At 40.5% G+C, this 19,407-nt stretch overlaps 2 protein-coding genes across 11 annotated transcripts in view; both read right to left on the reverse strand.

Moving 5' to 3' along the window:
* Positions 1-8,755, reverse strand: part of LOC113645154 (microtubule cross-linking factor 1) — a 53,822-nt gene extending 45,067 nt beyond the window's left edge. For 5 of the 10 annotated variants that reach the window (XR_003441152.2, XM_027150502.2, XM_027150503.2 and 2 more), the window contains exons 1-3: positions 7,233-8,755; positions 4,792-5,016; positions 4,522-4,680 (exon numbers count right to left, since the gene is read on the reverse strand). Coding sequence is in view for 9 of the 10 variants with exons in the window: in XM_027150502.2 (XP_027006303.2) it covers positions 4,522-4,680; positions 4,792-5,016; positions 7,233-8,057 (1,209 nt within the window). In the remaining variant the exon portion in view is untranslated. The remainder of the gene's footprint in view (positions 1-4,521; positions 4,681-4,791; positions 5,017-7,232) is intronic. The other 5 variants (XM_047806156.1, XM_027150501.2, XM_027150500.2 and 2 more) reach the window with 1 other exon arrangement.
* Positions 8,756-9,854: 1,099 nt separating this feature from the next.
* Positions 9,855-18,660, reverse strand: rab12 (RAB12, member RAS oncogene family). Its single transcript, XM_027150504.2, has 6 exons — positions 18,233-18,660; positions 16,247-16,307; positions 14,301-14,439; positions 13,536-13,625; positions 12,846-12,950; positions 9,855-11,920 (listed from the first exon to the last, which is right to left on the reverse strand). Exons 1-6 carry the CDS (start codon positions 18,468-18,470, stop codon positions 11,813-11,815), a joined length of 741 nt encoding a protein of 246 aa, XP_027006305.2. The 5' UTR covers positions 18,471-18,660; the 3' UTR covers positions 9,855-11,812.
* Positions 18,661-19,407: the final 747 nt, after the last annotated feature.

A 19,407-nucleotide genomic window follows, 5' to 3' on the forward strand; every position in this document is an offset into this window, starting at 1 on the left:
CCGTGCCCCTGCGAAAGATTCCTCTAGTGAGCCGAAGAGGAAGATGATGACCATCAGTGAAAAGGTCAAACTTAGGGCCAATCCTACCTCGTGGATTTTCACCTATCGCGAGGGGTTCTGGTCACCATTAACCGCGATAAACGAGGGATCACTGTATATCTAATCTGAGCAAAGCCAACAAAGAGTTAAATAAAAACAGTATCATTAGATGGAAACCGATATGTTTTGCACTGAGTTTGTGAAGGTGTTATTGTTCCTGACAGAGGATCTCCGAGAGGAAACGCCAAGATGGCCTGGAAGAACCGCATTCCATCTTGCTAGTAATACTCAATATGAACGAAGCGACTCTATGTAGCCATCTAACTGCATACCTATCGCATTTAAGATGTCGGTTAATGACTAGAAAAGTAACAACTATTCACAGCTTTTATTAAGGAAGAATCACGTCATTCATTAAGAGATCTTAAGACTGTAATTGGAAAACATGTCGACTTGACTGAGAGTTTAGTTATTCAAATATTGAAGAGTTAAAGAGTTTATCCTCGGCTGTCACGTTTTCAAATGTTTTGCATGTTTTTTAGATTAATGTGTGTTTTTCTCTCTGTTCACATACTGACTAAGATCCAATATTCCCATCTAATAAGCTCTATGCAGTACAGCATGCAGCAGTCATCTATTTAGGGCAGTAAATTAATCACCACTGGAGACATATGGTGTGCCATGGGTAGTCTGTACACATCTGTTTTCATGCTATTCGACTCTGGCAAAGGGATGAAGAAAGGACGGATGGAGGGATGGAGGGATGTAAAGATAGAAACAGTCCCATGATGAATGGTGGAGAGTCAGAGCAGGCTGTTTTCTGGGGCAATGGTGAGACGAAAGAGAAGAAAAGGCAGAAAGGGGAAAAAAATAGAGTTGTTTTCTGGGGCAGACTGAGAGAGAACAAGGAGGAACAGAGATAGAAATGGAGTTCACATGTCTAGCATCTTGCTATCAGTATATGTGTGTGTGTGTGTGTGTGTGTGTGTGTGTGTGTTTCCTGAGGTCAGGCTCAGTCAGTCTGTCTGTCAAGATAAACATGAGTGCTGAGTATAGCACAAGCCAGCCCCCCCCCCCACCCCCCCACCCCCCACACACACACCATGATTCTGCCATTTTTTTAGCCAATATTCTACATGTTCTCCTCCATCATGTTCAACCGCTTAAAAGCCAGAAGTGATGTTCAGGAGAAAGAGCATATCCAAAGCCCCGACTTCATCCTAGTCAACTTCTTTTGAATCCCCATCCCTCCCTTTCACACACACCACCTCCCTGTCTCCTCACCCAGTATTATTTAAGGGAGGGATCTGCATATCAGGTACTGCAGCAAAAACTGCTCATTCCCCCAGCTTAAGTTCTCCCCACTTCTTAAGTTCTTCTTTCTAAATTATATTGATCATTTAATTACGGGAAACGATCAGCATTACTGTGTTTATCCTGGTCATAGTTATAATGGATCTGGAGCTTATACCAATAAGACTGGGTGTGTGAAATACTCCAGGAAGCAGAGAACCTGGAGAAAACCCATACAGACATGACGAGACACACAAGACAAATGCACACATGCGACCCTGACACTGAAGAGCAAACGTTCCACAGATGAACTTTTCCTATGTTTAGGGTTTTTAAACCGATTGTTACTTGCTAGCAAACATTCGGTTCTTTTATTTACCGTGTTTAAAAAAGCTCAAGATACTGTATTCCTTGCTGAAAAACTTCTGACTTTTGAACTATACTAAAATACTGTTATACAGCTTCGGTTGTGCAGTCTGTATAGGATTCCATGGAGTTTTTTGGATTGTTGTGGCCAAAAATGCTTGAATTTGCTGCGGCTCAAAACACAAATTAGGCTTTTTTCTGTGCAAAACTAATTGGTAACATCGCAAGTGTAAGTGATGTGACATACGGCTAAGTACGGTGACCCATACTCAGAATTTGTTCTCTGTGTTTAACCCATCCAAAGTGCACACACAGCAGTGAACACACACACACACACACCGTGAGCACACACCCAGAGCAGTGGGCAGCCATTTATGCTGCGGCGCCCGGGGAGCAGTTGGGGGTTCGGTGCCTTGCTCAAGGGCACCTCAGTCGTGGCCGGCCCGAGACTCGAACCCACAACCTTTGGGTTAGGAGTCAGGTTTGATGCATGATGTCACAAATCTGCAGAAAATCTGTGACCAAGTTCCCCTAAATATGACAATTTCATTCTGGGTTAATTAAAAGGAGGAACTGATTATGTTCCTGTACTGTTTATATATCCTGTGTGTTGAATGTTTACATATCTGCTAACATCCTGTATATGAATAGTGAACAACTGAAACAGATTTCCTATAAATACACAACGGGTTCAAAGCACTAATTAGAAATTCCCAATAATACACGGTTCACGGAGTCCTCAGGGAACACAATGTCAAATGTCTCAGCAGATCAGTGAGATCATCGGGCCGTCACTTGGAATATTTGGACCCGGATCGATCGGAGCGTCGACAGACACAGCGTTAGCAGAATTTTGTAATCTGTAGATTGACATGCTCGTACTGGATCTGTACACTTGTTCTTATCATCTCAGCATGTTCGCAGCATTCAGCTATGGTTCCGAATAAAATCTGCCCTCTTCTGGATTATACAGTTTTTATTATAGCTCTTGTCTGCACTCTAAAAAAAAAAATCAAGAGTACATCTTTTGTACAGCAACCAGAGAATGAAAAAAAAAAACCTTTCTGTAAACAGTGTAATAAAATATCTGACCTGAGAAACGGTTTACAACCGGATGCATTATCAGGTCAGATCAGGTCTTTGTAGGATTAAACAGCTGTTTTAACTGAAAAAAGCAGGAAATCTTTATCATTGTAAAGGTTTTGTACAGTTTTGTTGAGTCACATTCAGAGACATTTTAACCCCTTGTAATCGGCTTAGGCTTCCAGCCCAAGTCCTGTTTTAAAGCTGATATCGGACTGATCCCACTTCTCAGTTCTGAAGTGCTAATTACGAGCATGTCGTGTCTTCAGGCTTTGTTGTCGGAAAAGAACGTGAACCTTGAACCATGAACAATGGCAGGTTTATTCATAAATATTTCTTTCATTTTTAACTTCAATTTTTTTTTAAACCATGACACATATTACTCAGTTAGCTAGCTTCCTGAAAATATTCCTGGAAATATTTAAAAATAGACTGTTTTTCGCTGTGTAAAATTGTACAACATACATAAAATAGCTGCTGATATCCACAATAGAATATGGCCCAAATGGCAACACTAACAATTGACGTTCAGTACAAAAACTGATCTCTTCTCCACTATGCTGAACGATTAGGACTGAGTTTTCCAGTAGGAATTACGGTTTAAGGGGTCGTTCGTGTGCAACTTCCTAGTGGGAAACTCGTATTTACGATCGCTCTGTAGCATGTGTCAGCAGCATTATTCTGTATCACCTCATTACATCACAGTAGAACTCTGGCAAGCAGATCACACACCATATGGATTTGTTTTGTGTTCCACTGACTGCTTACCCAAACCTTAGCTTTAATATAAAATGCATATTTAAATGTAACGTAATGCATTATAATAAAAGTAAGGAGTGAAACATGAGCAGATATGCTGTTATAGCAAAATAATTCATGACCAAGGTACACTTCTCATCTTAAAATTAATTCATTTCTTATCACGGCATGTTTAAAAGTTTTTATAGCTCTTTCATCCAACACCACTAACACATGTCTCTTTATCAAAGAATGACAAGTCATAATTTGATGGTTACATTTAATATAATGTAACATCCACGAAACAAGCTATTATAACTGCATGAGCCTCACGGTTTCTCTCTCTCGTGGTTAAACGGTGAATAAAATGCTGCTGTGCAGCTTATTATGTTACTGAGAAACTGCAATGCTTTCGTTCCTGATAAGGAAAAGCTTAAAGGAAATGAGTTACCTCTGACTGTAACAAAGCCCTGACACTGGAGACTCCTTCCAGACATGCCAGATAAATCGAGATCTTCTCATCGCTGTACTGTACACCTCCCTGTCTAATTCGGTTTACAGAAACGGTAACATATTACAGCAATACTGTCAAGCTGCTGATGAAGAAAATTCATCCTCAGTTTCTGTTCAGAGAATTCCACAACAAATACTGAATTTCCTGAATGTATCTAGCTGAGAAAAACCAGAAAACAGTAACCTGAGCTCAGGTTTAAAACCATGACGCTGTGAAGCAGCAATGCTAATCAATGCTACCAAAAGCTAGGGAAAAACAGCCATAAGGTTTGCGGTATGTAATTTTTTTTAGTTAATAGTGCTAATACACACTGAAACAGACACAAAAATGCACTCAAATGACACATGCAGATACACACAATGAAAATCCACAGTGCTAAGGGTACAGAATACCGAATCTCCTGCATCTCTCCGAGCTCGAGCAATGCTGAGATCATCCGGGTTAAAAAGTGTGTCTCAGACCTGCAGAAGAAAGAGAACTCACTGTACCTCTTTGGCCCTCTCCAGCTCGTTGTGCAGGGCCTGCTTGGAAATCTCCAATTCAATGATCTTCTGCCTGAGCATCTCATTTTCGTCCTCTGCCCGTGTGCGCTTGTCCTCCACGCTCTCCAGCTCGTTGTGTAGACGCACCGACACGTCTTTGGCAACCTGCAAGGACACAGAGGAGCAGGTAAAGGATTGTGCAGACATTAAAGGCTGAATGAATACATTAAAGTAACACTACGTTCAAGTTCTTTAAAGAAATAAACACACACACACCTTGAGGTCCTGCTCTAGGTTACGGAGCAGTTCTCCATCCACATGGCCAGTCTGGGCCACACGCAGGCTTTTCTGCTCTGCCTTACGCAGTCTGTATTGAAGGATACGGCAGTTCTTGTTGGAGCGGTCCAGCTCCCTGCGCAGCTCCTGCAGCTGATACACCTCCTCGTCCAGGTAGCTGTCCCTGATCTCCTCCATCTCAGCACGCAGCTCGTCCACTTCATCCTAAAAACAAGCACAAAGAGTCTCAAATAAGTGCAAATCAAGACTAGATGAATATGAATCAGATCTAGTGTAGGACCATAACAGGACTGTGGAGAACAAAGTCACATGATCACGGTCACATACTGAAGATAAACATGTGAAATGCACTGGTACTTTACCCTGTATAATACAAAAGAATAACTTCGATAAAACTGAGCCTAACCTGCCTGAGAAACAGACGACAGGTTTAATGCATAAGCAATGCAATCAGCACTGGGACTAAAATGACTGAAATAAGTTCATCAGAATCAAATCCTAAATTCAGATGCAGATTTTAATCCCTAATGACCAGTGGCATGAAAAAACTCCTTGAGACATGAGGATGAAACCTTAATCTGAGCCAGACACCAAAGGGAACCCAATCGATGTGCGATGATCACAAAATCCAAATCTGAATTTGCATTACAATGTGAATCAGCATTCAAATGGAACGTTAGAATCAGCATCTGTATCAGCACAAGAGTCCTAACCAGGAATCAGAAATACTATTCACATCAAAATTAAATTCAGATTCTGATTCAGCACTGGAATCTGAAACATCTGAAACATCAGTCAAAAGCATCAACAGAACCAATAGATCAATAGATAGATCGATGAATCAATCGATAGAATCAGAATCTGAGTAATTCATCGGAAGCACCGTTAGAATCGGAGTCTGAATCATTAATAAGAAGCATTATTAGATTCACCATCTAAAGCACTGTTAGAAACAGAGTCTGAATCATTCATCAGAAGCATCATAAGAACCAGCACCTGAATCAGCCTTAAAAAGCATCATAAGAATATTGACTGTTTTGTTATGACAATTTGGCTTCTGTTGCCGACTATCACTGTTTGCTTCTCTAATAAATAAATGAATAACTGAATAACTTATAAGATTAAGGCAGAGTTTGATAGTATACATCCTTGGTACAGAATAAACAGCATTGATTATGTACATTACTGCTTCCAGAAATTCGTACACGACCTTCACACGACGACTGAGGACAGCGTAGCAGGATCACATGATCTCGCCATATTCTCTCAGTCTGCACACAGTGCTAGTAAGCACAACAGTACTGTACACCACACAATATATACAGTAGAGTCAAAAAGTCCACCAATATGAACCATCTTATTCCATTACCTATGACAGCCATCAGAATGATTATTCAAAAACGTGTTTTGTTCACTGAATTAGACGTTCAGACCTTAATGACTAACCTATATTCATACCTGATGCATAATAGAAATGTGTGGTCTTTATAGAGAGCGAAAGGAAGATACAAAGATATAGACGGAGTGCGAATGATACTTCATACCAGTTGGAGACACGTGACACATCTCTAAAGAAACCCAGAAACCCAACTGACTGGATCCTGAGGGAAAACACGGGTTATGGTGCTAGAGCTGATTAGCAGGACGACAGGGAGCAGTAATAACTTTATGGAAATATTGCCTGTAAAAGCATGATGCAAGCCGAGGAATTAAATTCATTTGTTGCTTATCTCAGGCTGAAGAGTTTCTTATCAACAACTGATCAGATATTAAAATAAGCACAAGGGACAATGCTAACCGAAGAGGAGACATTCCTGACACTAGGATTGTTTGTATATAATAATAATAATAATAATAATAATAATAATAATAATAATAATAATAATCCATTTTCTGTGTCACTGATGTAACTCTCGATCAGGAAAATTTATATTGTCAGCTGACAAAAAATACTGGAGTAAAACCAGTAAGAGGATTTCAGACATATGGACAAGGTGTGAAAGTGATGCTTTCTCAGGTGTGGAGTGTTAAAATGACTCCTCAGGGACATCCATCACATGAGCTTTACACAATCAGGTCAAGCTGAGTGTTTGGCTAGAATTTCCCTCTGTTAGGCTTAGATTTCTGATCCTGAAGCAGGTTAATTACAACAGGCAAAAACACTCAAATCTGCAGGACAGAGGGAGCTGACAGGACCAGGGTTGGTACCCTGTGCTTTATAAGTACGACCAAATGACTCCTAGGAGTTCTAGATGTTGTCCTCTACAGTATAAACGCACCACAGGTAGTGAAACCATGACTGAGGCCCTATGGAGTGATCTGGAATTGAACCATAGTCTAAAGGATGGACTGGACAGAATGAGAAGAGAAATCCATTAAGTGGACTGAAGGCGGTGGACGTTTCTGGAGACTGTGATTACCTTGAGGTAGTCGTTTTCTGAGCGAAGCTCTTCAACTTCCCGTAATAAATCTTCTTCTGCTGGCTCTTTTCCGCCCTCCGGTTTGAGCTGCGCGCTCGCTGTGTGTTTTTCCGGTTTAGGTTTCTCTCGCGCAGGTGAAGCTTCTGGCTGAGCCGCGATGATGTCCGGTTTCTGTCCGAGAAGTCGCGCTCCGCCGGAAGCCCTTAGAGCTCCGGGATCAGCAGGTTCATCTGCAGTCAAGTGTCCGCGCTCACTGGATCCGGACCCGGCCCCGGACTCTGCATCGCTGCTCCCGGCCTGAGCGAGGCGTTGCTCGTCAGACAGCGGCTCGGATGGACAGTCGGACAGATCCGAGCTGCTGTCTGTCTGCGCAAGGCGCCCCGTGGGAACGCGCACTGGCGAGTCTGAACCGTGGGCCAGAGGAGCGCGCGACAGTGGGATCAGCTTCACCTTTCCACTTTTTGCAAGTCGAGGGACGGTATCTGCCGCTTTTCCGATCGGTTTCGCCTGCGTGACCTTTGAGGCCTTTTTAGTAGTTGAGGATTTGGCTGCGCTTTTCACCGGCGCCGGTTTGTCCTTCGCTCCGGTTACAGCGCGTCTTACAGAGCGGATGTGCGACGTGAAAGACGCCGCGGTCTGATGCTGCTGATGCTGCTGCTTACTGAATTTAGGAGACTTCGGTGTGAGCGCGGTGGATTTAGGAGCTCTGGAGTGGCCATCCTTTAGGAATGGTCTGGCCGGAGATGGTGCACGGTTTAACCTTTTCTTCTCCACAGACTGGCTTTGAGGTTTGGTGTCGCTGCTCGAGCCATCAGCGCTTTCCATTATAACAGCGACAGGACAACAAACCCGGACCGATCCGAACCGAGCGCGCACACGGCACCAGCAACGCGGCACTCGTCACCGTCCTCTCTCATCACTTCTAACTGATGCACAACTCGGATTCAGTTCCGCTCATCCATCTTCGAGGGAAGAGAAATAAGAACAGATCTTTCTTGTTCTAATCCCAGCAACAAATGGTAAGAACACGAGGCAGAACTGCATCTAAAGCCCGAAAATAGAAGCTCAATATGTCCGTCCGTCTCCTTGCACACAGCATAGAGTTAGCTCATCATCTGCTTACGATCTCCTGGGCCTTCCTGCCGTCTTGCTCTCCGTTTCTCCTCCTGATCGTCTTCTATGTGACTGGGGGGAAAAAATCTGCAGCTCCTGCGGTGTGACGCCCGGTGCCGTGAACCGCGCAGTGCGCATGCGTCACTCTACACTCCCCTCGCGCTTGGCTTCGGTATACAAACGACGTTATAAATCACTTTATCTCTCACACATACACTTACTCTTACTCGGATATTTCTTCTCTGTCGAGCTTGTCACAGCTTGTAAAACAACCCTAAAAAAGAAAATGCTCCAAAATTCTTACTCTATCCAAACTAATGCACTATTTATTACAGTTGAAGGATATAACAGAATATACTACTACTACTACTACTACTACTACTGCTGCTACTAATAATAATCTCTACTAGCATTGCGCACTGGAGTAGTAAAGGATTAAACAGGAATAAACCAAACTGAGCAGGTGGAGTTTAGCCACGCCCCTTTTACTTGTCGCAGATGTGTGGCTCAGGGTTGCCTTCCTGTCCTCGTGCAAATATACAATCTCTCAATGCAAATCCACTGTCTGGATCCACTGCCTGTTCTTTGTCTTTCTCTCCATTTATCAGGCAGTAAAGGCTCCATGTTTAAGGCTCTGGATAGTTCAAGTCCCAGCACTGCCAAGCTGCCACTGTTGAACCCTTAACCTTATTTGCACCCTATCATGACCCTCTTCTTTTTCTCAATATCACACACAAATATCCTTACATACTAATCATATACCCATATACCACAGATTTCTGTTGTCAACCGTCATTCGTCATCTCCAGTTGGTGTGTATATTGTATATCACATTTTAATTATGTTGGCTTGAAAGATCCAACATTCTGTTTTGCTATATAAGCTTATTATTATTATGATTATTATTTAATTTAAATCACATTTATTTGTCTTCATACAGAGCGTATAACAATAAGGTGTCAGGAGCAAGGAAAACTCCATGAGACAACATGAGAAAGACAACCTCTTCTCATAGTCTGGGTGTATTGTGTGTGTCGAAAGGATGTTCAATATGAGTTTATGGTAAATAAGAAAATCCTGGGATGAGAAAAGGGCAGTTTATATGATTACAGCAGCAGTCCTACAACATACAGGTGTGATTATCATCTGACATAAGGATGAGCCATTCATAATTTTTATTTATTTATTTATTGGAGGGGGTTGCAGATCTTTAGGTTGTCCATGTGGGATACACATGAGCATTAAATATGGAACAAGTGCAAAAAAGCTCTAGAGATAGAAGCTCCAGTTCCAAGCATCAGCATTTTAATGTAAAATCTATGCAAGGATTTTCACACAGTGAAATACTAAATATGTTTCTATTGAAAATGCTTTGGATTTATTTGTTGCAAATGGGCAAAAAATAAAAAAAATCAACTAGCATCCCTGCAAATAATCTGACCTCGCCATCTAATGGCTTGAAGGAGATACAGAATTCCTGAATACCAGAGAATAAAAAAAAATTTCATATAGGTAATAAATATATATTTTTTTATTTCCACGTCATTAGTTCAAGAACACCACGAGTTATAAATATCACAAAAAATTTAAACATGCCAAACTTTTTTAAATACCTAAAATCAGATTACAAAGCACTCTTCCTCACCTCAACATCTAAGTGAGGGTCCATTTCATTTTTTTTTTAAACTATTTTTTTTTTTTTTTAGAAGTACTGTATGATAAATTTGAAAATACTCCTATAGGTGATGAAAATTAACATATGTTTACTCTATACAAAAAAAACTGACATTTGTAAAGGCAGCAGTTGCTACTTTAACAAAGCGATCCTCACAGTGGGATAAACTATTTATATGGGCATGACGTTCACGTTCAATGACCATGTGACAGATTTACCAAGTATTACTAGTGTTTCTGCAGCAATACGGACATGTCTAAAAAAAAAAAAAAGACAAAATTCTTCAGAAAACTCTCTCTCTCAAAAAAAAAAATTCCAATTTCCCTTAAGAAGAAAAAAAAAAAAAACACAGAAAACATTTCTAGCAAATTCTTAGTAAATCTGACTCATTGTCTTACAATAATCCAGAATACAAACAAATGAAAACAGAAGTAAAAACAATTATGCACATAAGTCAAGTAAAAAGCACTTTGTGATAAATAAAGGCCCTTTATCAACAATTATCTGTCACTTTCTCCAAAAAAAAAAAAAATTTAGGTTAGTACACGTTCCATAAAAATGTCTGAAAACATGAGAAATACTGTGAGTTTAGGTTATAAACAGGTTTACAAGGCTGTTGTTAGAAATCATATTAGATATGAAAATTAAATCCGTGGTCTTGGAGCTGTGTGGATATCATGCACTGCTACACAAGGTTTAGACGTTCGGTACACAATCAAACAGACTCCTGTTTCTCAAAATCAGGACCAAAGCTGCCACATTAAGTCTTCATGCAGTTCAAGGATTACTCTGTTTAATGGAGGGTGTGAATACTTATGAACACCTTGAAACCATAACCGAATATCTATACTGCTCCATTTTCCGTCTTTTGTTAGTGATTACAGGAAGCATCGAATGCTAAGACACTGTTAAGAAGTCAGTCAATTTTAAATAATGCACGGAGTCTTCGCAGACCAACGTGACCCCACTAACTCGTGGTGTGGAGTGAGCAAAAATAGCTATGTGTGTACATCTGTGTGTTCCCATGGCAATATCTGCAATGACAACAAAATAAGGTGCTCCACAATGAGGTTTTCCATGTCATCCTTCCACATTCTTTTTAACCCCAGAGCCCCCAATAACCACTTTTTGTTGTCGCTATTAAATGTAGTCATTGCTAAGTTTCTCTTTCTCCCCGTACAGCCCTAGGACTCTCTATAAAACCTTCAGTTAGTGTAAATCGCTTTGTGTCAGAAGTAGCAGAAATGGCACTGGTAGTGAACCGTGTGATGCAGAAAGTGTTTTTCTGGGTGCAGGCTGGTGTAAAAAGCTCAAACTTCGAATGTGGATAGTGTAAGCGACATTTATCTGTCTTTTTTTTCCCCTCAGCAAATTACATTTATCTGCTTATATGTAAAGGTGTTGCTGAAAAAGCAGAAAACCTGAGCGTAGTAAGAATCTGTAAAAGTGTGCCAATGCTGAATACTGAAAGTGAGGATGTGAGGTACTGTTGTGGACATGTGCTGTGTTTGTAGGTGTAACGCAGCAACACGATCAGAACAGTCAGTTGGTCAGTCTGGATGTAGTTGGAAACCTAACAGCGGCGTCGTACGGAGACAAAGTCTAAATGTGGCTGGATGCGCTTATCCTGGAACTGCCCTTCCATGACACATACCCTGGAGTCCATAGCTCCTTGTGGGTAGGAAGTCCTCGATGCAGGTGCACTGCACCACCTAGTGGTCAGTTGCTGGAAGTGCATGGGGCTAATAAGAAACTGTGGGGCTTTTTCTGAGCAGGAGGACAGAGATGAGACTCAACAGCAGCGCATGCGAGGAGGGGGCAGTTCTGGGGGCTCTTCAGGCTCAGGCTGAAGGGAAAGGACGCTGTTGGAGAGTTCTCTACTGGGCATTTCCAGAGGCATCTGCAGAAACAATGGCACAAAGAGGGCACATATGTAATTTGCTTATGGAGTCTGAAATGTCCTCGATCAGAAACAATTATTAATTAGAAAACAAATTTTTAGTGAATTTACCAGTCTTAAAGCTTACACAGTTCAACAATTTTTTTTGTATTTTAGAACTTTTGGTCAACAGGATGAAAATAATTAAGAATTATTCTTGTGTTTATAAAGCTTGCTATATATGTGTGTCATATATAACACTCATGAGGATAACATGTTTTCTACGCTATTATAATATCTGAAACAGAAGTAATGATTCTAGTCGATAATGCTTTCGGATGGTACTGTCTCAGTTGAGTTTTCTAGACTGTTCTTAAATTTGGTAACAAAACAAAACAAAAAAACGCTCAGCACAAACAATTTTATTTCGTTGTATGACATTTTCAAAGCAGGTGTCCATGAAATGAGTGGAAGCCCCATGGCACTGTTGGCAACCAATAATCTGTCTGTTCATCTTGCTTTCTGTCTGTCTTCACTTAGTGTTTGAATCCTTTGATTGTTATGGATCCAGAGCACATCCCTGGAGTGCAAGGCAGGAAAATTCACACCAAATGGCACCCCAGTTCACACGCGCATTCATCCATAACATATAAACCACCTTCCTATTATGGTGTAGGTCCTTGTAACCTTGGGCGCCCATGACCATGACAGCGGTCCAGCTGTCAAACCACCGCAAATTAGCCCTTGTCACAGTCGATCCATGCAGTTATCCATTTCTCCTGTTTCTAACACATGTACTTTGAGAACGGACACTTCACCTGCTGCTTAATATTTCACTCTCGTTGGAAGTGTCAGGTTAACTGTGAGTGTTTTAATTTTACGGCCGATCATCGTACGTCGATGGCTGTGTGTTTTAAAGAGAGCATTAAAATAGAACGATACTGACCTTGCTCAAAATATCATCCACTAGCTTGAGAAAGATCTCATCCACATTGAAGTTGTCCTTGGCGCTGGCCTCGCAGAATCGCATCCCCGATATCCGGGACGTAAACTGCCAATCAGGAGAGGACAAAAGACACGTTCCTAGCTTACAAAACGGCAGTATAAGGCAGATAACAGGACTCAACCGTGACAACGTTTACTATTTAATGCTTAACCACTAAGCAGTTTATGGCCAAGTGATTCAAAGGGTTTATGTTTTGTTTTGGATAAAAAAAAACCAAAAAAAAAAAACCTCCACCCTGAGGAAATAAAGATAGCTGTTTTTTTAAACCATGCCCTTTCTGACTTGCCAGTCACCTCCTACATCCTAAGGGTGTAGAGTAAGGAAAGCACTTGTCTAAAACTGTCTGCCACACACAGATGAGCCAAATTAAATGCTCGATTCATAAAAGTGCATCTGTCTAAAATTATTCATAACTTAGGCGTCATTTTCCCTTCCGTTTGGAAAATAGAACGTACAGATCCTGATGTCTTTTATGCTAAGTTCTGTTCCTGAAGTATAAAGGCTCGTCACAAGCCGATGAGGTCACGGTAATGCTGGTAAACACTGTAATATGCTGTTAGGAATTTAACTCCTAGACAAGTGTGTGTTAAAACAGCACTTCATAACCCGGAGCACGTGAGACACACTCACCCTCTCGGCTTGCTGTCGCGCAATGACTCGATCGGCCTCGCAGTCCAGCTTGTTCCCGACCAATAGGAGCTCAGCGTCCTCTGATGCGTACTGAAGACCACACAGATCGAATAATACATTTCAGTGTAGGTCGCTAAAACTTCAGCATACGGAGATCCAGAATTATTGGCACCCTTTGTTAAGGTGGGTGTAAAAGATTATGAAAAATGCGAGTGTGATTAAAACTACAGGAGGGTGTCCTATGTGTCTCTGTACATACAGGAAATTAAGCAAATTATATCTATGCATACATTTATTTATTTTTTAAAAAACTTCCTCTACATTGCACTCACTCACACACACACAAAAACATTAAAGTGGCCCCAGACTGCCTGCTCTCATGATCAGTTCTGACGAATTATAATCATGCCCTCTATATGTACAATTTGCACCATTTCAAATTTGTATTGAAATGAAATGAATCAGTTACTCAAAACAAGCTCATGTATATTCATGGTTTCTGCTAACAGGTCGCTAGCTCAACTGTTCTTCAACAGCTCAGTATCACAGGAGTAAAATCTACCAAAAACAGATGAACAGAAAATTAAAACAGTTTCTGGTGGACTTTACTGGACTCCTCAATGTGTCATGTATTAAAGTCATGAATTCTCGAGGAACTGATCTTAAGTTTAACTAATGCAACAGTGAAGATCATGGCCGACTGTCAAGCTGTGCTTGGACTGATTCTGTAGCTCGTTATGTGTTTAGGGTTTATGTGTATAATACCTTGTCGATCATTTTCATCCATTTGGGCAGGTCTTCAAAGGTTTCCTGTTTGGTGATATCATACACCACTATAATGCCCTTAGCACCTCGGTAGTAGGCGGAGGTGATGCTGTTGAATCTCTCCTGACCAGCGGTGTCCCTAAAACACCACCAATACATTACAGCGTCTCGAAACAGAATAATCCCTTCTTTACTGTATGAATATGAGATAACTGAAGGACTAATGCAATGATTTCTAAGTTACATGTGGCTGAGTGTTAGTTGCGTGCATGGACGTTAGCAGCAGAGTCAATCGGCAGTTAGTGAGACTGTGTGCTACATTTAAGTCATTCAACGATTCGTTTAATGATTCGTTTATTAGACGTACCTGATAGAAAAGTGTAAAGTAAAAAAAAAATATATATATATAAAACACTATGACAACATTGGGAACTTCATCAGAAATCGGTTGCTTGTTTACTAGCTTTAAATATGACAACCTGTGCTTTTACTGTACCTTATCCACCCTAGCCTGGTCGTTAGAAACAGGATATGATGTCACAGAGGGTTAGGGCAGGTGTCACATGGCAGTGATGGCATGTTAAGGTGAACAGAGGTGGAGCCGAGGATGCTGGGTAGCTGGATGTCAGTACATGTGATACAAACACAAGACATACAGAGATGGAGGGGATTAAGTAAAAAAGTGAGGAGCAGAAGTTAGAATAAACAGCTGGAGGGATGGAGGGGGTCAGAAAGAGGCAGGGAGATGCACGCAAACATTTAACGCTTCGCCAGCAATGCATCATGCATCAGTAACTGGTCTAGTCCTTAGTAATTAGTATTTATCCCCTTGTTCATTACGCTTCACTAAGTGACCTGGGAAGCGCTTCTAGATGCCTTCACCTCTACGCTTGTTCAAGCGTTTCTTTACTCTGTGTGATCTTTAAAGGCCAAAAATCCAAGCCATGATTAAAAAGATGCCTAAATAAATACATGTCTACATGATTTTTGTAGTACCAGAGTATAGTCCTGGCAGAAGAAAACATCTTTGGGCTTCTCACACAATTCAGCAGCAGTGAAAATCATAAGGTTTGTATTGATGTGTTATATGTGCTCAAAAAAATAAAATAAAATAAAAATTTCCTCTACTTTGAAATCTTTGGTCTATAAAATCTTAAATAAGGCAGAATTGCACTTAACCTCAAATATAAAGCAGTGCAATGATCAAGCTGACACCTAATCATTTTTACAACAGAACAATCTCTGCCAATCCAACATACTAAGAATGTAGAGCTCGGAGATTCCCGATCCCTTTAACAACGCAGTGTTCTCAGAAAACATGATACAAAAAAATTAGAATGGGCCGAGACACCAACACCTAAAGGGTTAGAACTGGAGCTGAAGCATATAGTAGACAGTCTCGGGATAAAAGCAAGAAAGAGGAAATAAAGGCAATTCAGATAGGAGAAATGAGGAGAGGAAGATACAGTGAATGTAACAGGTTAATGCGAGACATCAGACTCGAGCTAATTAGTCATGTGAGCCTCGAGCTTATCTACAGCAAACAAGCATGTAGGAAGTAATGCATTTACCCTGCTAACCAAAACATGGAACAGTGCTATAACACTGGAGCTTTCCCCTTGTTCACCGTGACAGATCTGAGCTTTACAATCTGTTACTGACACGAAAGGATTTACCACCTTTACACCCTTGTAGCTGATCCTGAAACAGAAGAGGAATGATGCACTACTAACATTCAGCTGCCTATAAACATGACTCAGCTTCTGCATTATCCTGATGCTGGAGTTACTCTGTCAGTGTGTCTCTGAGATGGAAGAAAGTGGGAGTTTTATGCACTACATTTCCTGGCTAGGAGCTCAGTCATGTATGTCTTGTGCCTCTGAGGCACAGGAAGTGACACAGTCAGGGTGAGTTGGTGATAAAGGCAGCGCATCCTGTCCACTTACCAGATTTGCAACCTGATCTTCTTTCCTCTGAGCTCCACAGTTTTGATTTTAAAATCCACTCCTTCATAGAGAGAGAGAGAGAGAGAGAGAGAGAGAGAGAGAGAGAGAGAGAGAGAGAGATGATCAAAAATGTGTCAGAACATATACACACAATGGCGGGAAAAAAGAACACTAATTTGAATGTGGAAATTCATGTGGGGAAAAAAACTGTATTCTCAAATCTGATTGGTCAGAAAATTTATATTATTTTGCTCTATTTCTATAGTCGCTCAAGATAAACATAAACAACTTGCTATTATAATGTATAGAAATGTGGATGGGGGAGTTGGTTTTTTTTTGGGGGGGGGCGATTGGTGGTGGAGTGAATAGTGGTGGGGGAGTTGATGATTTGTGTGTGATTGTGTATGTGTGTGTGGGGGGGGTGCACTTTGTTTTCCCAAAGGTTTTATATTTTTTTTCTTACTGAAGAGAAAACAAAAACAAGAAGCTTAGAACTTACAATGACGTACAATTAATAAGCATTCCATAATGCTTCAGGATGTGCAGTTATAGTAAAATAACCAACTGCTTCATATGCGATTAGATTAGAAATCTGTCATGAGGTTTCAAATTCACATTTTAAACTTTCAGGATCCCAAAAAGGTTTCTAAAGAGTAACTAGTTCTCCACGCATACAAAATCTGATCGAGTCGTGAAAACGTGGAGGTGAAGTGTGTGTGTTGTCAGCAGCGTGTGTGGTAATGCTGAAGCGCTCCTGCTGGTGTGAGATATAAAGAGACATTAGAAGCCAGCAGAAGCCGGGAGTTACAGGGGTGACGGTGCAGAAAATGGAGGCCGATCCATGTGCCGCAGCAGCTGCCTGTGAAAGTCAGACTATTTTGGGAAGTCTGTCCCGCTGACTGCTGAACTGATCTGAAGCCCTGAGCATGTCAGTGACATGGTTCAGTGTCAGGTTTCATTACAGATATACTTTGTGTTTGAGCTCCAGGAAAATCCCTAAATAACTGATTGGGTCATGACACAAAGCATCCTCAATCTAGTTGTAGTCCAGCAACTCCAGTTTTCTAACACTAAACTTCGATCCTCTGTTGTGTTGTATCTGTATGTAAGTGATGAAACTAAAGCAAACAACATCAACAGCAAACAAACCTTATCATGATTAAGACATAAGAGTTTTATAGCTCTCATTTCATTTACTCTCTGGTCTGATTAGTGATACACACACACACACACACACACACACACATATATACATTATATATATATATATGATAGATAGATAGATAGATAGATAGATAGATAGATAGATAGATAGATAGATAGATAGATAGATAGATGACAAAGAAAAAAGATGGACAGACAAGACTGTTTGTTTTACAAATTCTAATTCAAAACACACGTCTCTAATGAGGCTCTGTGGCTCTAGTGTAATGCAGATGAAGCTGGACATCATCAGGTCAGATTGCCTTATTTTTTCTTCCATCTTTAATAGTCAAGGGAAACTCTGGTTTACTGAAACTTTATCAGTCCTTAGTTCTGGACAGGGGAATTCCTTTCATTAAAACTTCACAAATTTTAGTTTAATCACAAATGTTATGCAACTTTCTACTTCTAACTTTTTTTTTTATTTTAAACCCTATAATTGTACATGCTATAAGAATTCATAATACAGAGAGAGAAAGAGAGACAGAGAGAGAGAGATAGAGAAAGAGACAGTGAGACAGAGAGAGAAACAGAGAGAGAGAGAGAGAGAGAGAGAGAGAGAGGACCTTTTGTTGACTTCTGTAATGACTTCTGTAAGCTGTAGTAAATATAAATGATTAGACGGTTAATGAGAGTTAAACTCGTACATAAATCCCGCTGGTTAAAGTAAATCTTGTGTAAATTTGACAAACCCAGTGTTTAGCTATTAGCCACCAGCAGCCTGTCTAACAGTGAAGAGTGGAAACAGCTCCTAAGATCCAGGAGAAGTTGTTAGTTTCTTACCCACAGTAGATTTACAAGCCTCACAGAAGGTGTCATCAGTGAACCTCTCCATTAGACTGGTCTTTCCCACACCGCGGGAGCCGATGATGATGATCTGGAGTTTATAATCCGCCGGTCTGGGCGCCATCTTCCTGCGGCGCGACTGCGCTCCCATAGCGGGGGAGCCGGTGACGGGGCCGCCGCTGTAGCCGCTGTAGCCGCCGCCGGGCCTCCGCTGGATTTCACACCTCGAGTTCATCCCTAATTCCACATCTATGACCTGGGCTCGGTTTAGGACAGGACCGCCATCATTTGGAAGCACTTTAATCAACTTTTTCGTGGCCTTTTCGTCGAGTTAGACAAAGTTTTTTTCTCTTTGCAGTTGTCTGGCGTTAGGTAGCGGAGAATGACCGTTACGTCATCGCGACTTCCGGTTCCGTCCCGTTACATTTTTGTTCAACCCGTATTGGGTCTATTCCCACCTAATGTAACAGGATTGGATAAATACGAGAATGCTCTCAGCTGATTGGCGTATAAAGTGCACGATTTTAGAGGTATTAGCCAATCTAAGGTAAGAAAGCAGAATTATACTAATTATGGGCGGGGAAAAATTATCAATGTTTTTATCTTCTCGTTATGGGTCCAAGACAGAAAGGCTTTTCAAAACACACTAAATTAAAAAAAAAAACTTTTTAAAGACTTTCTTTCTTCAATATTGTGTAAAGTAATCAATACTTATAATTATTATTCATTTTATTTCTTCATTATGATATAAAAGAAAAGTAATACCATACAGAGATGTAAATGATATTTGTGAAAATAAATATGTTTTAGGATATGAAGCATATATTTATTTGCTTGTTTGTTTGTTTATTTTCTTATGTATTTATTTATTATGTGAATTTTTGCAATGTTTAAGCACATTTCATATATGTATAAACACATATTACTGAAACATTTCAAGAGTTTATTGTCATGTTTGTTGTTTACAGGAAACACAGTGTTACACCATATACTGAAATTTTTATTAGTAAATTAGTAAACTAGCAATGATAGTAATAATATGAAATTAAAAATACCCAGTTCTTACTGCTAACAACATTATGGAGCTAGAGAGATGTAAACATTATAGAAATTATATTAATATGTATGAATTACTTTTCTTAGGATATGCATTTATGATAGATAGATAGATA

Source organism: Tachysurus fulvidraco, chromosome 22, assembly GCF_022655615.1.
Source record: "Tachysurus fulvidraco isolate hzauxx_2018 chromosome 22, HZAU_PFXX_2.0, whole genome shotgun sequence".
NCBI lineage: Eukaryota > Metazoa > Chordata > Actinopteri > Siluriformes > Bagridae > Tachysurus > Tachysurus fulvidraco.

Coding starts and splice junctions, on each gene's coding strand:
- rab12 (XM_027150504.2), bottom strand. CDS start 18,470: ATGAACTCGAGGTGTGAAATCCAGCGGAGGCCCGGCGGCGGCTACAGC. Junction 13,626..14,300: donor GGATGAAAATGATCGACAAG/GTATTATACACA, acceptor TGTGGTCTTCAG/TACGCATCAGAGGACGCTGA. Junction 11,921..12,845: donor TGGATGATATTTTGAGCAAG/GTCAGTATCGTT, acceptor TTGTTTCTGCAG/ATGCCTCTGGAAATGCCCAG.